We start from the raw sequence: 18,543 nt of genomic DNA, 5'->3' as shown, positions 1-18,543 counted from the left end.
GTATATTTGAAATAATTGCGATTACATAGGTCATGACCTAGTCACGAGTAACCGAGTACTTCCAAGATTTATGCGTGTTGGGATTCGACCTTGTGACTCTAGTATGGCGAATTCAAGTACGACAACAGCTGTGATATAGGCTGATGAGAATTGTAATGAGATGAAGATGTCTCACTGACCTTCGCCTCCAGTGTTTCAAGGTTGACGACCCCTCCTCCGCCGGTCTCCAAAGTTTGCTGCAACAAACAGTTTTACATTAATGTTTATTTCTCATGAATATATGTAATAAATATATTACACATATAATAATAACAAACTGATTTTACCTAAATGTCGTTTGGCTAAAGTTAGTAATTCGTTTTATGGCAATTGCGTAAGGTTTTACAATAAAATACCAGAGTCTGTTATAAATCTGCCAGAAAAAAAGATTCAAATAAAACACTTCCTTTGCAAAAAAGCTTACTATAAAATTGAAGAATTCGTTAACGATAATAATGTTTTTGTAGAAAAATTTTAAATACATAGCACTGACAATATTATCTGATTACACTAATAATGAGTGCGTAGCGATTTCTATGTTCATTATGGCATGCCTCTTACTTGTTATACTGTATTATTTATATAAAAAAACATCTAATAAAAAGAGCAACACACAAGTTTCTTGCGCATTCTTCTTGTGATGAATCTGCATTCCGAATGAGTGGTAGAATCAAAATATGACTATTCAAAAGTGCTTGTAATGAGTTTATTTGAATAAAGATTATTTCTCTATTTCTCTTCTCTAAATTATTATTTTTATTTTAAACAATAAATATATGTTTTAGTATGTATAAGTAAAATTTATAAATTTATAATCGTGTAATATTATTTAAAAATTACAATAATAATAATAATATATCAATTCACACAGCCATCTTGTCCCAGGCTAAGCAGTGCTTGTGTTATGGGTATAAATACTGAGATACATTTTTTTTTGCAAATACATATACACATAGAAAACATACATCACAGAAGACCGAAGAGCTGGCAGCTACCTTGGACAAAGAATTAGTCTAGCTATTCAAAGAGGGAACGCTGCCAGTATCTTCGGAACGTTGCCTAAAGATATTTTAGCCATCATATTATATTTTTTTTAAGCTTTTTAATTTTAGGTTCTTAGTTAAACATACATGACTGATGACCCCATTGCTAACAATATGGCACATTGTTCATCAGGTTGACCTCCACGCGGTCCCCCCTAGAAACGATCGTGATTAATTCTTAGGTAATTCGTCACGATGGGCTAACTGACCTAACATCATGTTCTGGTGCCCCGCCGAATACTGTTAACGCAGACGACTGTACTAAAATCATTATCAGCCATAAAAAAAACATGTGTATACATGTATGGTGTGAGGAAACGAACCCGCGACTATCAGAAGTAAAGCTGTGTGCTAAACCGTCTAACTGTCAACAATATGTATATGTGTATTATTACAACAATTCAAACATCATAAGATCGGATTTCGTAGACACCAAACTTCATGTAGCTTAGAACTAGATGGCGTTATGTGCATTGTCCAGTGGTATTACTAAAAATATCTTAATAAGTATACCTTATAATGTAACTTAAAGATTAACGAGCGTGGAAGTACCTAATTAGGAAGCAGTTTAGTACTTTTATGTGACGTGAAGCACGAACTTCCGCCATTTACAATATTGTTGATTTGAAAGTTTGTACAGAACCTGCAGGTCTACACACCTACAGAATCGGATAAGCTAAATATTTTACATACGTGTTTGTTTTATGATATACGACACTATAAAAAAGTCATTAATTGTTTTATAAAAAGGCAGTTGTATGTAAGCACATGAAACCTCTTTTTGTATAAAAGCCATTTAATTGTAATTAAAAATAAAAATAAAAACTTCTTTTCTTTCTGTCAACACGGTCTATCATTTATTATTAATTTTATTGATTTTAAATGCATTATAAATAGATCACAGTGAGAAACACTAACAGCAGTTAGTCTTTATTTTAGTGAAAAATAAAAAAAACTTTTTATAGAACAACCCTAAAATTATTAATTTTACGTTAATGCGTATTAATTAAACATCCACACATTATTTCTGAATAACCTATAAAAATCGGTAATTAATATTAATTTCCGATAGTGCCACAACCCTATTTAAGACCTGGCAACATCGGAAACGTCAAATTTGTCTCCTGGATTAAAAAACAGACTATAGTACAATTATTACACCCGTATACTCTCTACTACTGAGGTTCTGCTACTTATTTTGTCTCCTATACAATGATAGTATAGGAGACAAATTAAGTAGCGGTACCTCATTAATTACATCATGCATAACACTACAGTGGTGAGGTGACCATCCGGTTACAAAGTCTAACTTGCATGCCGTAGAAACCTATATCTTTTTCTCAATCATTATTATAAAGTGCATAACTGTGCGTTTACGACGCAACACGCTCGAGGTTAATACGCTAAACTTGTAGGTACTTATGATCCGGTCGAAATTTATCATTATTACCGTATCAGAATGACGTTAGAATGATTTCATTCTTAGTTAAATAATAACCTCGGTGACTTTACGACCGATGGTCGCGGGTTCGATTCCTCGCACGGCACAAATATTTGTATTCATGAGTATCATTGTTGGTATCGGTCTGGGTGTTTTCTATATATAATATGTATGTATTTACAAAAAAAAATGTATCAGTTGTCTAGTACCCATAACACAAGCTTTAGCTAGCTTAACTTGGGTCTTGATGGCGCTGTGTGAATTGTCCTGAGATTATTATTATTTCTTAATCTTCAAAAAAATGTCATCTCCCCTCTTAAGGAGAGGAGATGGCAGCTTACCCCCGGCAGAAGCACAGTCGGCCGGAGTTCAGGGCCCCAGGGAGAGAAACCGGCGTACAATGCGGGCAGAATCTAAGAGCACCGCTTTCTGCATCTTTCCCGGGAGTGAGCCGCCTCGGAATCCCAACCGTCTGAGATGTTGCTCCAGACTGGTTGGGATAAGACCGTTCACCGATATAACGATTGGAATGATTTCGGTGGACATCACCCCCCACATTTCGGTCACCTCGTAGCCAGGTCGATATTTTCTCTTTTTTCTCAGTTTCGGCTTTCACGAGGTTCTCTCGTCATGCGGTATGGTGATGTCCACCAAAAACACCCTCGAGAATGCCCGATCCATCACCACGATATCATTTGTTCGCAAGAACGGTCCTGTCCGTGATGATGGATCGGTCCCATACGCTGTCGCTTTCGATTATTATCATATGTCTCGTAGGAGCGCATGTATATTCTCAACATAGTTTTATTCTGTGAATATCATAGTTCTTTAGTAACTTTGTGTACATGTTTCTGTTTCAAAAATAACTAAATTAATAAAAATTGATTTCATTCATTTACTTAACTTTAATGCACATTATATACAAGCAAGACAAGCCGATTTAACACCACGCGGCATTTTCTACCAGTCAACCATAGGTGGTACAGAGAATAATTGTTGGCCGTGCAAATATAATAAATGATAAACAAAATGCAAGAAAATTTAAAACAGAACTTATTGTTTAACTATCTCCATATTAATATTGTAAATGCGAAAATCTTATCCCTAATCGGATAAAGGCATCTGAATTACAATTGTTAAGTAATTTCGTAAGGACACGTTTTACAATTTCTTTACTAAATGTTGCCCACTGTCTTTTCTTTCTTTCTTTCTTTCTTTTTCTAAAAACAAAGTGAAAGAATTTACTGTGATATTAAAAAAACTGTTACTCATAGTCACATAAATATATATTATTCTTATATATATAATTAAAAAATAAACATTTCTACGGTAATTAAACGAAATTCCTACAATAATTGGGTTGAAGCTGAGACTATATATAATAATAATAATAATAATAATCTCAGTACAATTCACACAGCGCCATCTAGACCCAAGTTAAGCTAGCTAAAGCTTGTGTTATGGGTCCTAGACAACTGATACAAATACATAGATAATTTTTTTTTTCGTAAATACATATATATTATATATAGAAAACACCCAGACCGATACAAACAATCATATTCATGTATACAAATGTTTGTGCCGTGAGAGGAATCGAACCCGCGACCATCGGTCGTAAAGCGGTATGCAAGACCGCTAGACCACCGAGGTCGTCTGTATTTTAATCCCGGAGACTAAATTGACAGGTGTAAAATTGTCAAATAATGTTACCATCTATAGGGGAAAGTATTGTACCTTCGATACCGATTTGTTACATTGGAAATTTTTATTTTAACATATTTATAGTCAGTTTTAAACCTTTATAACGTTTCCACAACAGATTTTTTAAATTTACGTATATAGAATATGTACGTAGTATGTAGTAAAAATGTAACTTAAGATTTAATGATTCTACCGTTAGTTTAAACCGCATCAGACACAGTACGGCCGTAAACTCGAATTGATACCTTGGTACGGGCGCGGTTAATGAGGTCATTTCGGGTTTATAACCATTTACCACCATAAGTACGGTGTTATATTTGAATCTCATATAACGGTCATATACACAGATTTCGCAGGGTCATGAGCCGATCAGGATCACATATTATCAAATTATGTCTTATTACAATTAACATAGAATTGGAAATTGCACTTATAATTACCAAAATTTTGCATTACGTATAATATTTCAGATCTAATTACATATTCGATATTTTTTTGAATTTTATTTTCGTATGTAATCTACGACATACTTACGGTCTCGGTGGTCTTGCGGTTGAGCACGCCCCTAGATTTCCAATGGTCGTGGGTTCGATTCAAAATTTTGTATATCTGAGTATGATTGATACATTGATTGATGATATGATTGTAACCATTTACCATCAGATGGGCCGTATGCTTGATTGCCACCATCGTAGTATAAAAAAAATGTACAACAACAAATAAAAAGTAAAAAATAAATACAACCCTAAATGAGGTTGAGGTGAAAATCACCCTTCTATCACCAACCACCATTCTTAAATAGCGATTTTAATTTATATGGCAAAACGTTTCCGGGGTCAGCTAGTATTAGTATAACGAATACATTTAGGCGCATTATAAAAACAAATAAAAAGAATGTTCGCTAAGAGATATTGGTATGTCAAAACTAACGTTTGTTTCGTTTGTTTATCAGACAGATCAGAAAGTTATTATTATTTTGTCCATATTTGGATGGGAGGCATTTATCTGCGGTGACATGGTGGGCGGAGCGGTTACCGGTATGGGTGTATGGGTACACGAGAATATAGAATGGCGTCTACATATATTGAATTGAACTTTTTTTTTCGGACTACTCTAATGCTGTTGGCCGCCTTCCAGTTTCACCGGACGATAGGGGGCGAGTCAAGAATATTGAATATCTTATTCATTTATATTGACTTGAACTTTATTTTTCGGACTACTCTAATGCTGCTGGCCGTAGCATTCCAGCTTCACCGGACGATAGGGGAGTCAAGAATATTGAATATCTTATTCATTTATATTGACTTGAACTTTTTTTTCGGACTACTCTAATGCTGTTGGCCGCAGCCTTCCAGTTTCACTGGACGATAGGGGGCGAGTCAAGAATATTCAATATCTTATTCATTTATATTGACTTGAACTATTTTTTTCTCTCATTTTTCGGACTACTCTAATGCTTTTTTTTTTTCTCTTATGTTGTTGCCGCAGCTGGACGATTCCTTATTCATTTATATTGTTTCACCGCTGTTGACGATAGGGGAGTCAAGAATATTGAATATCTTATTCATTTATATTGACTTGAACTTTTTTTTCGGACTACTCTAATGCTGTTGGCCGCAGCTGGCCTTTACAGCTTCACCGGACGATAGGGGGCGAGTGCAGATGGCACTCCAAACCCGTGGAAGGACTTATGGAGCGGCTGAAGGCCAACTCCACCCTGACAGATACGAATGTAGTCTAAGGGCACCGCTAGCGGATTTTTTTTTATTAAAGATAATGAAATGGTGAAATATGAGGTCAACTTAGTTAAGGTTAACCCGCGGAAGGACTGACAGAGTGGCTGAAGGCCAACTCCCGCCTGACGGATACGACTTTAGTCTGAGGGCACCGATAGGCATTCGAACCTCGGCTCAGGCCGTCGTAATTTCGATTATCGGTTGATTGCGCAGTATGGTGTGGTTGAGAGAAAGTGAATCTATTTATATGTGTTTTAAGGAGCAACTAATAAACCAAGAATAACTAAGTATGGACTTGGAATGTATACTTTATTGAATGGTATCTAATCTCTACGACTGATTTAATCTTATTGTGTTTTTAATATTTGACTAATAAATTAGTGCTAATTGGTATTTTGTATTCACACGAAGTTACAACATTTATTTAAAAAAGTTTCTTGCTCATTCTTCTTGTGATGATACAGCATTCCGAGTGAACGGTAGATTAAAAAATTGTGATGACTTTTATGAAAAAATGTATCTATTTTATTCTATTCTATTGACAAGACGATATTTATTAAATTTTTAATACTATATTCAGTCTAGATCTAGCGGTTTAGCACTTTTTCCGATGAGTATGATTGTTTGTATCGGTTTGGGTGTTTTCAATATATATATATGTATGTATTTATTAAAGATAAGTATTTATATCAGTCGTCTACATATACCAGAAGTATAATAATATCATTACATAGTATAAAACAAAGTCGCTGTTACTGTCTGTTCGTCCCTATGTATGCTTAAATCTTTAAAACTACGCAATGGAATTTGAAGAGATTTTTTAATAGATAGAGTGATTCAAGATGAAGGTTTATATGTCTAATATATGTACATCTGTGCGAAGTCGGGGTGGGTAGCTAGTATATAATAATACTTAGCTTGGAGTTAGATGACGCTGTCAGAATTGTTTTGTTAATAACAATAAATTCAATGCGGACGAACTCGCGGGTAACAGCTAGTAAAAAATATAACTAAAAATGTGTGCACAATACGATATCAAATCCACATGAGGAAGCGGTAAAACTAATTTAGAGTTCTATGTAATCCATTAGTATCTGCGTTTAACAAGTTTAATTGTACGTTAATTATAGTTGATTGTTTTAGAAATGTAGCGCTGCTCGCAACAGTTGTAACTATCGACCGTTACTGAGACCACAGATAAAATATTATACACTGAGACCAACACAGGTAGGTAAATGAATTAAGTTAATGATTTTAAACTTAATTGATGTTTATATATATATCTATTAATACTGTATCTGAAGCGGTTAACATATATCTATATTTTAAATCACTAAACTCATCTCTAATTCAAATTCAAAATGAATGCAAACATTATTATCGTTCGGAGAATCGAAGGAATCGAAGCTGAGACCATTGGAAGTAAAGTGCTAGACAACCGAGCCTGAACCCGAACCATTGCTGACCCAACCCGAGCTGGGATTGTTTGGCCCGAAACCGAACCAACCCATCCCTGCTCTATATTATATGAATTAAAAATATATAAAATAAATAAATAATGGACCTCATAAAATCGAATCACCGAAAGGTTGAAATCAAGATTACATGTTAGGGTAATTGAATTAAGTTGCGATGGAAACCGTCGCTATGTTGGAGTATGATAGCGATGAATATCATCGCTATCATACTCCTGATATAATTTTAATTCAAATTCAAAAATCATTTATTCATGTAGGACATTTTGGTCGCTTATGAACGTTAAGTTTTTACATTATATTTTTTTTCCCTACCGTCCAGTTCGGTATATAGAGTTACTTTAACACACCATTTAAGTAAGCCCTTCTTTAACTCATAAAGTTATTCTGATTGTAATTATATTTTCTATATTCTATATAATATATATATATATATAGACAAATATACTGTCACATTAAAGATGTAAACAAAATGGGAAAGTTTAACAGCGATCACCTCAGTATATAGTCTGCTCTTATCACTACGACTGATTTAATCTTATTGTGTTTTTATATTTGAGCCTAAATAAATTAGTGCTGGTTGGTAGTTTGTATTCATACATTTCGACTTGTAAAATGTGAACTTACAAGGATTGTTTAAAAGAGCAACACACAAGTTTCTTGCTTATTCTTCTTGTGATGAGACAGCTTTCCGAATAAGCGGTAGATTTAAAAAAATAAATTGTTGACTATTAAAAGTGCTTAAATTAAATTTATTTGAATAAATGATTTTCTATTCTATTCTATTCTATATGTTTTATATTATATACTGTATTCTTCTGTATATACACTTATATATACAGAAGAAGTATTAATCGGGAAAAAGTAAGAATCAGACAAAATACTGTCATATTATTAAAGATATAAACAAAATGGGAAAGTTTAACAGCGATCACCTCAGTATACGTTTGATATTATACAGTGCATTACGGCGTCTGTACGTTGAGTATCAATGGATGATAATGGAATGGTGCACCCGCCTGCGCTAACGGTATACGCTGGCGGGGCACCAGTGGAGGATGATAGGATGAACATGATGTCAGATCAGTTAGCCCAACATGACAAATTCACCAGGAATTTATCACGATGGTTTCCAGGGGGAACCGCGTGGAGGTCGACCTGACATGGTACATTGCTAGCGATGGGATCATTAGTCCACATTACTAACAATCACCTCAACGTACAGGGGGGGACCCTGTACGTTGAGTAACAAAGTAGCGATTGATGCACTCATTAGAGAGATTGCCGGCGCGTGCGTGATGCTCATCGGCGACAAGCACCGGTGTGAATGACCTTATTACTATTAGTGACTCATCATAAAACTCTTCTATGTATAATATGTATGTTTAAGAAAAAAAAATTAAAAAAAAAATCTATGTATTTGTATCAGTTGTCTAGTACCCACAACACAAGCTTTAACTAGCTTAACTTGGATCTAGATGGCGCTGTGTGAATTGTCCTGAGATTTAATAATCTCAGGACAATTCACACAGCACCATCTAGATCATCATATATATCATCCTTATTCCTATAATAATAATTTATTATAGGAATGATACTAGTAATATAACAATGATGACGACAGAAAAGAAACATAAGGAAAGATAATGTGTTTTGACAGAGTTCTTTATTTGTTGATTTCTTAAACATATCCGATTGTATGTTAAAGAAATAAATATATATACGTTTCGAACATTGTTTAAATAGTTTGTGTGTAATCGTTGACTGATTAAGGGTTATTAATTACCATAAACCACTTTTTGCCGCGCGCGGCCCCGGACTGTGCCACAAACGGGCAATTATCCACTTAATGTGTTCATTGAATAATTGTGGCGTGAAATGCCGGTTACACGAATATGCACTTATTTACACTAGCATACCGCTAGTGTCATTTAATGTGTGAAGATTGTAATAATAATGTGGACAATTCACACAGCGACGTCTGGTCCCGAGCGAAGTAGAGTAGGGGAGGTGGTGGCTAGATGGGGTACTTAAGCTTTAAAGGTCTGTAATATAAAAAATTACATAGTGAAACAATCATATTTATTTTTTAAATAACAACTAATTATTATTATTCTTATATTTGGTGTCATTAGGAACTTTAGGTAACACATTTGAGAGAAAAAAAAATAAAATAAAAAAAAAGGTGTTTGCCCCGTCTTGCCCCATGGTGCTGGTAAGATGGGGTACCCCTGAGGTAAGATGGGGTGATGAGAATGATCCTATGATCTCTGTAGAACAATGATTATTCGAGCTGGCAGAACACGTAGACATGGATGACTTCATCATCATCATCATCATCTTATTTCTACGCAGCTATTATGAGTCCATCTTCCACTTAATGAGCATGATATCCACCCTTCAATGGAAACGGAACAAACTTCATCACAATACATACATGGTGTGTTCCCCCATCTTCACTTTCATATTCAGATGTTGAAACTCTTCATTGTTTTGCTGTTTTCGGTGATCGGCTATTCTTCTTTAATTTTTTATTTTGATCTTTTGTAGTAGTTTTCTTCTGTTTTTTTTTTTATATTCATCTTTTCTCTTTTTTGTTTCTATTTTCTATAGTTTTTCTGTTCAGCTCTGTTTTTTTTGTGGGCGATGACTTCTAATTCTTTTTTGTAGGAGGCGACGTGATAATTGCTGTGTGTCCACGCTTTTTAGCAACACGAGAGAATTTCCTTAGGAAGCCTTAACTTTTCTCTCTATAACCCATTTTTTCATCCAAAACCGCTTGAACTCTTCGCTTCCCGCATGGATTCTTCGATCACGACCGACGACGTTAATCGTAGAATCATTCTAAAAAGACAAACTCACAAAAACGAACTCATTTTTTGGAAAACAAACTAGAACCGAATTATTCTCATCAGTTACCCCATCTTGCCTGCAGAGCCCTTTTATATAAAAAAATAAATAAAAACAAAACAGTCAATAATATTTAAAGAACACAATGCCTACTTTTTTATAGATTAGTTTAAGCATCAATCACAACAACACCTCACCAGCTAACGTTATTTAACAAACCACAGTCACGTGTTAAGCCAGAAGAAAATGTGATAAGCAACTTGCAATAAAACACTTATTTTGCATTTTTTTCGACACTGTGCACTTGTGAACCACTAAACACACGGCGACTGATAAGTCTCATGGTGGCGCGTCGCACGATGATTGAAAGAGCGTGATTGATCAATTTGAACTGTAAATTTTGGTGGGTACCCCGTCTTACCCACTACCCCATCTTACCTCCATCTCCCCTATACGTTATGGGTGCTTGATAGTTACTTAGATACATTTTTATTGTAAATACATTTAACAATAATAATAACATTTATTTATTGCCAGAAAAAAGAAACATAGGCATATATTTGCAGGGAAACAACATATGCATTATGACTAGGGCCCTCACAGGACACTGCAAATTAAACAAGCATATGGCTACACTAGGCCTATGCACGACAAAAATCTGCAGATTCTGCCAAACTGAAGAGGAAACACCACTACAGATACTATGTGCTTGTAGCCCACTCATGCATAAACGAAACATCTCCTTTGGAAACTATACACTCTATCCTGAGAAGATAAACCCATCACTCCTAAGAATATCCTTCAATTCTTGTCCCTGACGGGTCTAGGTAGCGAACTTTGAGAAGGGCGAGCACAATAGATCTATGTAGGTCGCAGTGCTACAGGTGCTACACATCTGACAATAGCCCAAACAACCCAATAAAAAAAATAATAATAAAATCGTTACATAACTCCCCAGTGGAGATCTCTTACCGGTGTATTCAAAACACAAACTATCCCATTACATGTTAAACTTTTATTGTAGGTATTGCATAATCTTGTACTATCAGGGGGATTGTTAGTAATGTGGACTACTAACCCCATTGTACCCCATGGTAGCAATGTACCATGTCAGATTAACATCATAGTTCCCCCTGGAAACCTTTGTGGTAAATTTCAGCTGTATTTGGTCGGTGTTGCCGATGATTACAATAAATGTAAACACTGAGTGCTGATTACACTTATTTTACCTCACCTAGGAACGTGTCTCATTTTTAACCAGCCCTTCCGTAACAGTCGGCTTACTGATCTAACTTCGTGTTCATCTTGTTAACCATCGTGTGACGCACCATTAATTAAAAATGGTAAAGTCAATAATCATGTAACCTGAAACGGAACGTCAGAGGCCAGAGCCAAAGTAATCTATGTGACATTGACAAGTGGATGACGGATGATTGAACGTAGGCAGCGGGAGTTTTGGAGCGAAAGTGTTGATATTATTATAAAAACAAATAAGAGATAGGTAATTGTGAATATTGTAGGCATTGAGGTGTTTCTCTCCCTGACTAACCGGCATTACGTCCAAGTCGTCAGGATACTAGTGATTTTAAAAATCTTATCATCCTCCACTGGTGTCCCTCCAGCATAAGCGCCGTTAGCGTAGGCACATTTCAATTTCATCCATTAAAAAAAAGTGACTGTCAGGAAACTTAGTTGTATTATGTAATGTTATGTTATCTGTGGTTGCACAAAACTATATTTTTAAAACCATTCCGTTATATATGTTATCTGTGGTTGTATATTGTTAACACCATTCCATTATCCTCTATATAAAAAATAGTGTACGGTCAGCAAACGTAGCTGCAACTATATTGTTAGTTGCGTAATAAATTACTCTTTTACTCAATGTCCACACAGTTTTGTTGTAAACCGTACTTAGTACACTGCGTGTGCTCCGATCTTGACACGGTTTATTACAATAGCTGACGCTAATATTAAATCACAGTGGGTGGATGCGATGGTAGAACAAAACGAATTCATACTGAGTATAAATGCCTACATATATAATTAATATCTTATACATTATGTTCCTAAGTATTTTAGAAATAGTATAAAAATTTATAAAAAGATAGTAAAGAATACACTGGAAATTAAATGTTCATGCACTGGATTTTCATTTAATGTTAGACATAGACACCAATATAAATATACATTGTATACAGACTGGTTTAAAAAAAAAGTAATTCTATTGGTCTAGCCGTTTAGCATACCACTTTACTTCAATCGGAAAACAGAAGTAATCATACTCACAAATGTAAACACTTGTATTTATGAGTATTTACAAAAAGAAAGTATCTCAGTATTTATATTAGTTGTCTGTTGTTGGGACTAGATGGCGCTTAGTGAATTGTTTTAGGTTATTATTATTATCAAATCAAATCGAATAATTTATATGCAGAATACAGTAGTTATAGGTGTATACAATATTAAATATAATATCCAGTGTATTCAGCCTGCATACAGGCGTGCAAAGTTTTATATATTAATATAATTATGTCATTCTGATTAGTCAATAATTAAATTAAAATAAACATGTCATTGGAATTATTGGCATATATAATTACTATAGATTATGCAATAAATTAATGCTAAATAAAAAAATAATGTGCCAATAGCCATTTGGTTAAATTTAATTTAAAAGCTCGCTCGTTCAACAATTTTATATTGTCAGGCAAATGATTGTAAGAGACAGACATATAAAGACATAACAAAATATATATCGTATATATGTGATGCAGATATATTTCTATATTTATATAAGTAAATAGCAATATAAGAAAAATACTAGGGGACCAGAGATTTATTTGAAGGATTGTCAATGAGTGAAGTACCAGCAAAATTGTACACCAACAGAACTGAACTTAAATACACAACAGTATGTTAGTCTTGAAATTGTGGTGATGGATTCCTTATGATTTCGCCACTTACTTACCTTCATTCTCACTCTATCATCTTTCAGTGCCCCTACAGTACATACCGTTAGAGATGGCATCTGCACCTTTACATAATCACCTTTAAAAAATCTCATACATTATCCAAATTCAGTACATACCGTTAGCGCTGGGATCTGTACCATTCCATAGTCATTTTAAAAAAAATGTCTTAAATTAACCAGAGCAACTTTACTTAACTTAACTTAAAATAAAGAATTTAATTGAAAATCATCAATCATCGAAGAGTAATAAAAAATACAATTACATTTGCTGGCTACACGAGTCGAGGCAACCATTGTTGTTATTACTCGTATTTACATACCGACTTGTGGGTGCAGCCATTCACCACACTGTTAATACTACCTCCTATCGACATGATCATATAAAGGTAATGCTATCATAATTAACCATAGAATGTTATGATTTATTCATAACTAGCTACTCGCCCCGGCTTCGCACGGGTGTACATGTATTATACAGATAAACCTTCCTCTTGAATCACTCTATCTGCTAAAAAAAACTGCTTCAAAATCCGTTGCGTAGTTTTAGAGATTTAAGCATACATAGGGACAGACAACGACAGCGACTTTGTTTTATACTATGTAATGATGACTAGATGACCTGTGGAACTTCGTGTACATTTCACTTCTCATTATTTTTCGCCCAATTCACAAAATATCTTTTCAATTTATAGCCTATATGTTATTCTGATATATAAGTTGTATTACTGTAAAGTTTCATCAAAATCCGTTCAGTAGTTTTTGCGTGAAAGAGTAACAAACATTCCTCCATCCATACTCACAAACTTTTGCGTTTATATATATATAGTAGGATATACAAACAAACATTAGCAAATTGCATAAACCCGCATGAAAGCCGTGAGAAAAATAAGCCCTTCACTATTGAAATAAAAATAATTTGTTTTAATTGCCTAGCTTTCCATTAAAAGAGGCTTCGAGATGCCTTTTGTTCGAACTGTAATCTAATTATATTAGATGTATATTCTAGTATCTTCTAGTAATCATGTTGTACAAATATCCTACTGATATAAACTTTAAAACAAACTGACTTTAAAAAAAAATACTTGAGTTTCTTCCCACTCCTCATTTCAGTCTGTATACTGAACTGAAAGGTAGAAAAAAATATATTAATCCAAAAAACATGACGTTCATGAACCAGACGCAAAAATATTAATATAAGGAGCATAAGAGCTGAAGTAAAAAAAGAAAATGTTAAAAAAAAAACAGATCTTTCGTCAGACTCGCAACGGAGGCTTCATCTGTCAATTGTAAAAAACAAACAATCATACCAAATAAAAAGTAAATACAAAGTAAATTTTTTTTTTTTATATCATAATTTGAGCGCGTTTGACCGCAATCTCACCTGATGTTAAGTGATGATGTGGTCTAAGCTGTTACACGCAAGCTCAAATAATACCTATTCACTCTTGACTTGAAAGACCCAATGTTGTAAGAGGCAGGAAAAATAGACGCTGGTAGAGAGTTCCACTCCTTAGCTGCTCGCATAAGGAAAGATGATGCAAAACGGTTAGTTCGAGCAGCTGGGATGTCAATAGTGTAGGGGTGGAGCCGCTCTCTACGTCTTGTTGTACGTTGATGGAACGGTGCTGGAGGAATGAGGTTGTGCAGTTCTTGAGCACATTCGCCAAAATGGAGCCTATAGAACACCGATAGACAAGCTACTTTACGTCGGTGATTAAGACTTTGAAGCCTCTTAGCTACAAGTGATTCGTCCCCGATAAGTCTCCTTGCTCGTCTGTCGATTGAGTCTAGAGCGTCAAGTTGGTACTGAGCGGATCCATCCCATAAGTGGGAACAATACTCCATGCAAGATCGGACCTGTGCTTGGTATAGCCTTAAAAGCTGTCCAGGCGTGAAGTATCTCCTAACCCTTGAGAGGACGCCCAGTTTTTTTGATGCCGTTTTAGCTCTAGATTCAATATATGCCCCGAAATTTTTTTTTTTTTTTTATATTTAAATACATTTTTCCACAGACATATTCGTCCGTGCCTTTTTTAATTTACTTTAATATTATTATATTTATTTAATTTCCATTTTTGTACAACTCCAGCCGAGATGTTACAATTTGCCTAACAGTGACACCGAGGCAGACCTTATCCGTCTGGCCCAGAACCACCGCTGGCCGGCCGGGTGAGTTGACAACATGCAGTGTCACCCATCTTTATTTGGAAGATTAGATTTATCAATATGCATATACAATTATATAAATCTTACACTACTACTAATTTCACAGTTTTCATTACATTGTGCAATGTAAGAATTCATAATGTAACAATACACATTATGAATTCTTACACTGCATATACAATTATATGAAATCTTATTCTAACACTATTTTCAAAGTTCACTATTTGTTATAGTCCAGGTTTTGTTTAATTATTGATTGTTTAATTTCACAGTTCACTTTTTGTCGTAATTCGGCAATTTTTTTTTTTTTTTTCCCTTTTTCACTTCCCTTTCCCCTTCCTTCCTTCTTCTTTTTTTCCCTTCTTTCTCCTTTTTTTTCTTTTCCTTTTTTTTTTATACTTTTAGCGAGCATGTTCCGGCCTTTCCAGTCCAAAGTGCCCCGACGATGCATCAGCTGTTCTGGTTTTCTATGTGCTGATTATTTTAGCGCAATCAGCGCATCAACAATCGCGCTGTCTCTATTTTTAATCGCCATCTGCAGTGAGTACTCACGAATGTCCGAGTGAGTCGCGCCTTCGGCCTCTTGTATAAAACGAGCAACTGCGTCTTCTCGATTTCTCGTATAATATACGCAGTCGCCTGTGTGCCTGGTGATGGCTACCACGGCATGAGAGTAGCTGCCATGCACTTCCAAGGGTTTACTTCTAGTATTGATGATAATAACCCTCTCCGATGTCAGTCCCTGGGCCTCATGAATCGTCAGCACTTTAGACTCCTCGTCCATTCCATATCCCTCGGATATTAGCTTTGCTTTCTCCGCTTGGGTATGAACCAGGTATAGAGTCCTGCTTTGGTCCGATGGTATGACTTTGCTGTCGTATTCCATGAGCCTCAGCGACCTAATCCGGAGGTTGGTCGAGTATATCCCGTATACTTCTCTCAGGGCATACGCTACATCCAAGGGGTTTCTGTGAGTACATAGAAACTCCCTAGTAATACCTGCTGATTTGTTAGGTCGCTCGTAGGTAATTTCAAAATTTTTTTTGTGCCCAAGTAAGCCCCGAAATTTAGGTTGGATGATATTGTTAAACCTAGAAGATCGAGATGGTCAGAAACCGGGACAGATGCATTTCGAAAAGTTGGAGATAGGTTAAAGGGGTTCTTTTTTGTGGAAAAAAGACAAGCTTGGGTTTTTGTAGCATTAAATCTCATTAGATTAGCATCACCCCAGTCAGATACCGTCTGTAGCTTCTGATCTATTCGCCGAATCAAACTCTGACGTTGGGAATTCAACTCTGCCCCCCCGGCACTACTATTAAGCAGGTACCTATCTGAAACAGTACTATCGTCAGCATACCCCAGGATTCCGGGTTTAAGCACATCATTCATATATAACAAAAATAATGTAGCGGAAAGAACGGACCCCTGAGGCACCCCGGCATTGATGTTAAAGAGGTCAGAAGAGCAGCCGTCAATGACTACCCTTATCGAACGATCTTTCAAAAAGTTCGAAACCCAGCAGCAAAGACTATTAGGGATACCAAAGGATGGAAGTTTGCTTGTAAGTCCATCGTGCCAAACCCTGTCAAACGCCTTGGAAACATCAAGAGATACAGCAAGAGCTTCACCATATTTCTCAATAGCTTCTCCCCATTGATGCGTAGCGTACACTAAGAGGTCGCCAGTAGATCTGTTTTTTCGAAATCCGTACTGTTGATCACTGAGGAGCTCATTGTCTTCTAGGTACGTTAAAAGATGGTTATTTAATATACGCTCCATAACTTTACAAATTACGGATGTAATAGCAATGGGACGATAGTTAGAAGGGTCTGCTCGATCACCTCCTTTTGGTACCGGTTGGATATTTGCAAGCTTCCAGGAGATGGGTACTATTCCAGTTGAATAGGACAAACGGAATAAACGTGTCAGTATAGGAGAAAGTTCAGCTGCGCAATTCTTTAGTACAATTGCTGGTACTCCATCAGGCCCCATGGCTTTATTCACATCCAAACTGCGTAGTACTTTGAGAACTTCCTTTTGGTGAATGTGAATTTATAAATTCTGAAACAATAAGGTTGCAGCACACAAGAACTCTCAATTCCGTAAATTATCATTAAACATGCACAAAAATTAAATTTGGATGATACCATTGTTCATTACACGGCACTCTGATCAACCAGCAGCGCGACCAGCGGGGTCCGTCCGGAGGACACCGACAATACCCGAACGGAGCCGACCGCCACTTGTGCATAGTACGGCGGCAAAGTTACACCTTATTTTATAATCTTGTAAAGAATCAGCAATTAAACTATTTATCATATCAACATTTGTATTATTGGAGCTGCTGAAGCTCCAACAAGGTCCTTCGAGGGTTTATCAAGAAACTACAAGATATAAATCGACTACGCCGATACAGCAAGTCATTCAACCACGTCATACAATTGCACTATAGACCGGTCGGTGCGGCCGGGTCATCAGTAAAGGAAATAAGAAGTTGTGAAGATTCCAAACCAGTGTTCAATTCTTCAAATTAACGCAACGTGAACATTCGGAGTACCTCATCGATACGGGTTTTGTGAGTCCGTTCCATAATTCCATTTTATTCCTACATACCTACATATATACATTCAGAATTTTCTATCAGTCTTGTCTGGATCAGGCATATTGATCTCTTATACATATAGCCAGATAGTAAATTCTTATTTTTAAAACGTACTTATCTGTTACTTACAAAGTATTTGTTTTTAATCATATAAATATTTTATTCAAATACTCAATTGCATAACCAGAAAAGTTAATTATTTATTTCATAATAGATATAATAAGTGATTTTTCAGTAAATGCTACGTATATTATAACTAAATAGCAAATAATATAATAGCAATAGTACTTTCGTATATTAATCGACCGAGCGATCGAGAACTTTCTTGCATAGTTGCGTAGGTACCCACTTATTGTTTTTGTTTGCTTATCGGTCGTCACCTGCAGTTCCTATTGTTCTTATATGCAGCATCGAGACCGGTCAGTAATAGACATTCAGCTACCTGCGTTTTATCGGGTTTATAACATAACTTAAATAATATTTAGTGCATTATAAATTATATTTTTTTACAAA

General features: G+C 35.6%; 1 protein-coding gene across 1 annotated transcript in view; it reads right to left on the bottom strand.

Annotated features, from left to right (window-relative positions):
• Window positions 1–18,543, bottom strand: part of LOC131854119 (uncharacterized) — a 155,320-nt gene that overhangs the window by 49,115 nt on the left and 87,662 nt on the right. The window contains exon 4 of the mRNA XM_059205250.1: window positions 180–236. Coding sequence (XP_059061233.1) covers window positions 180–236 — 57 coding nt within the window. The remainder of the gene's footprint in view (window positions 1–179; window positions 237–18,543) is intronic.

This window comes from Achroia grisella, unplaced genomic scaffold, assembly GCF_030625045.1.
Source record: "Achroia grisella isolate CSIRO2021 unplaced genomic scaffold, CSIRO_AGI_Agris_v1 utg970, whole genome shotgun sequence".
NCBI lineage: Eukaryota > Metazoa > Arthropoda > Insecta > Lepidoptera > Pyralidae > Achroia > Achroia grisella.
This window is presented reverse-complemented; position numbering and strand designations above follow the sequence as displayed.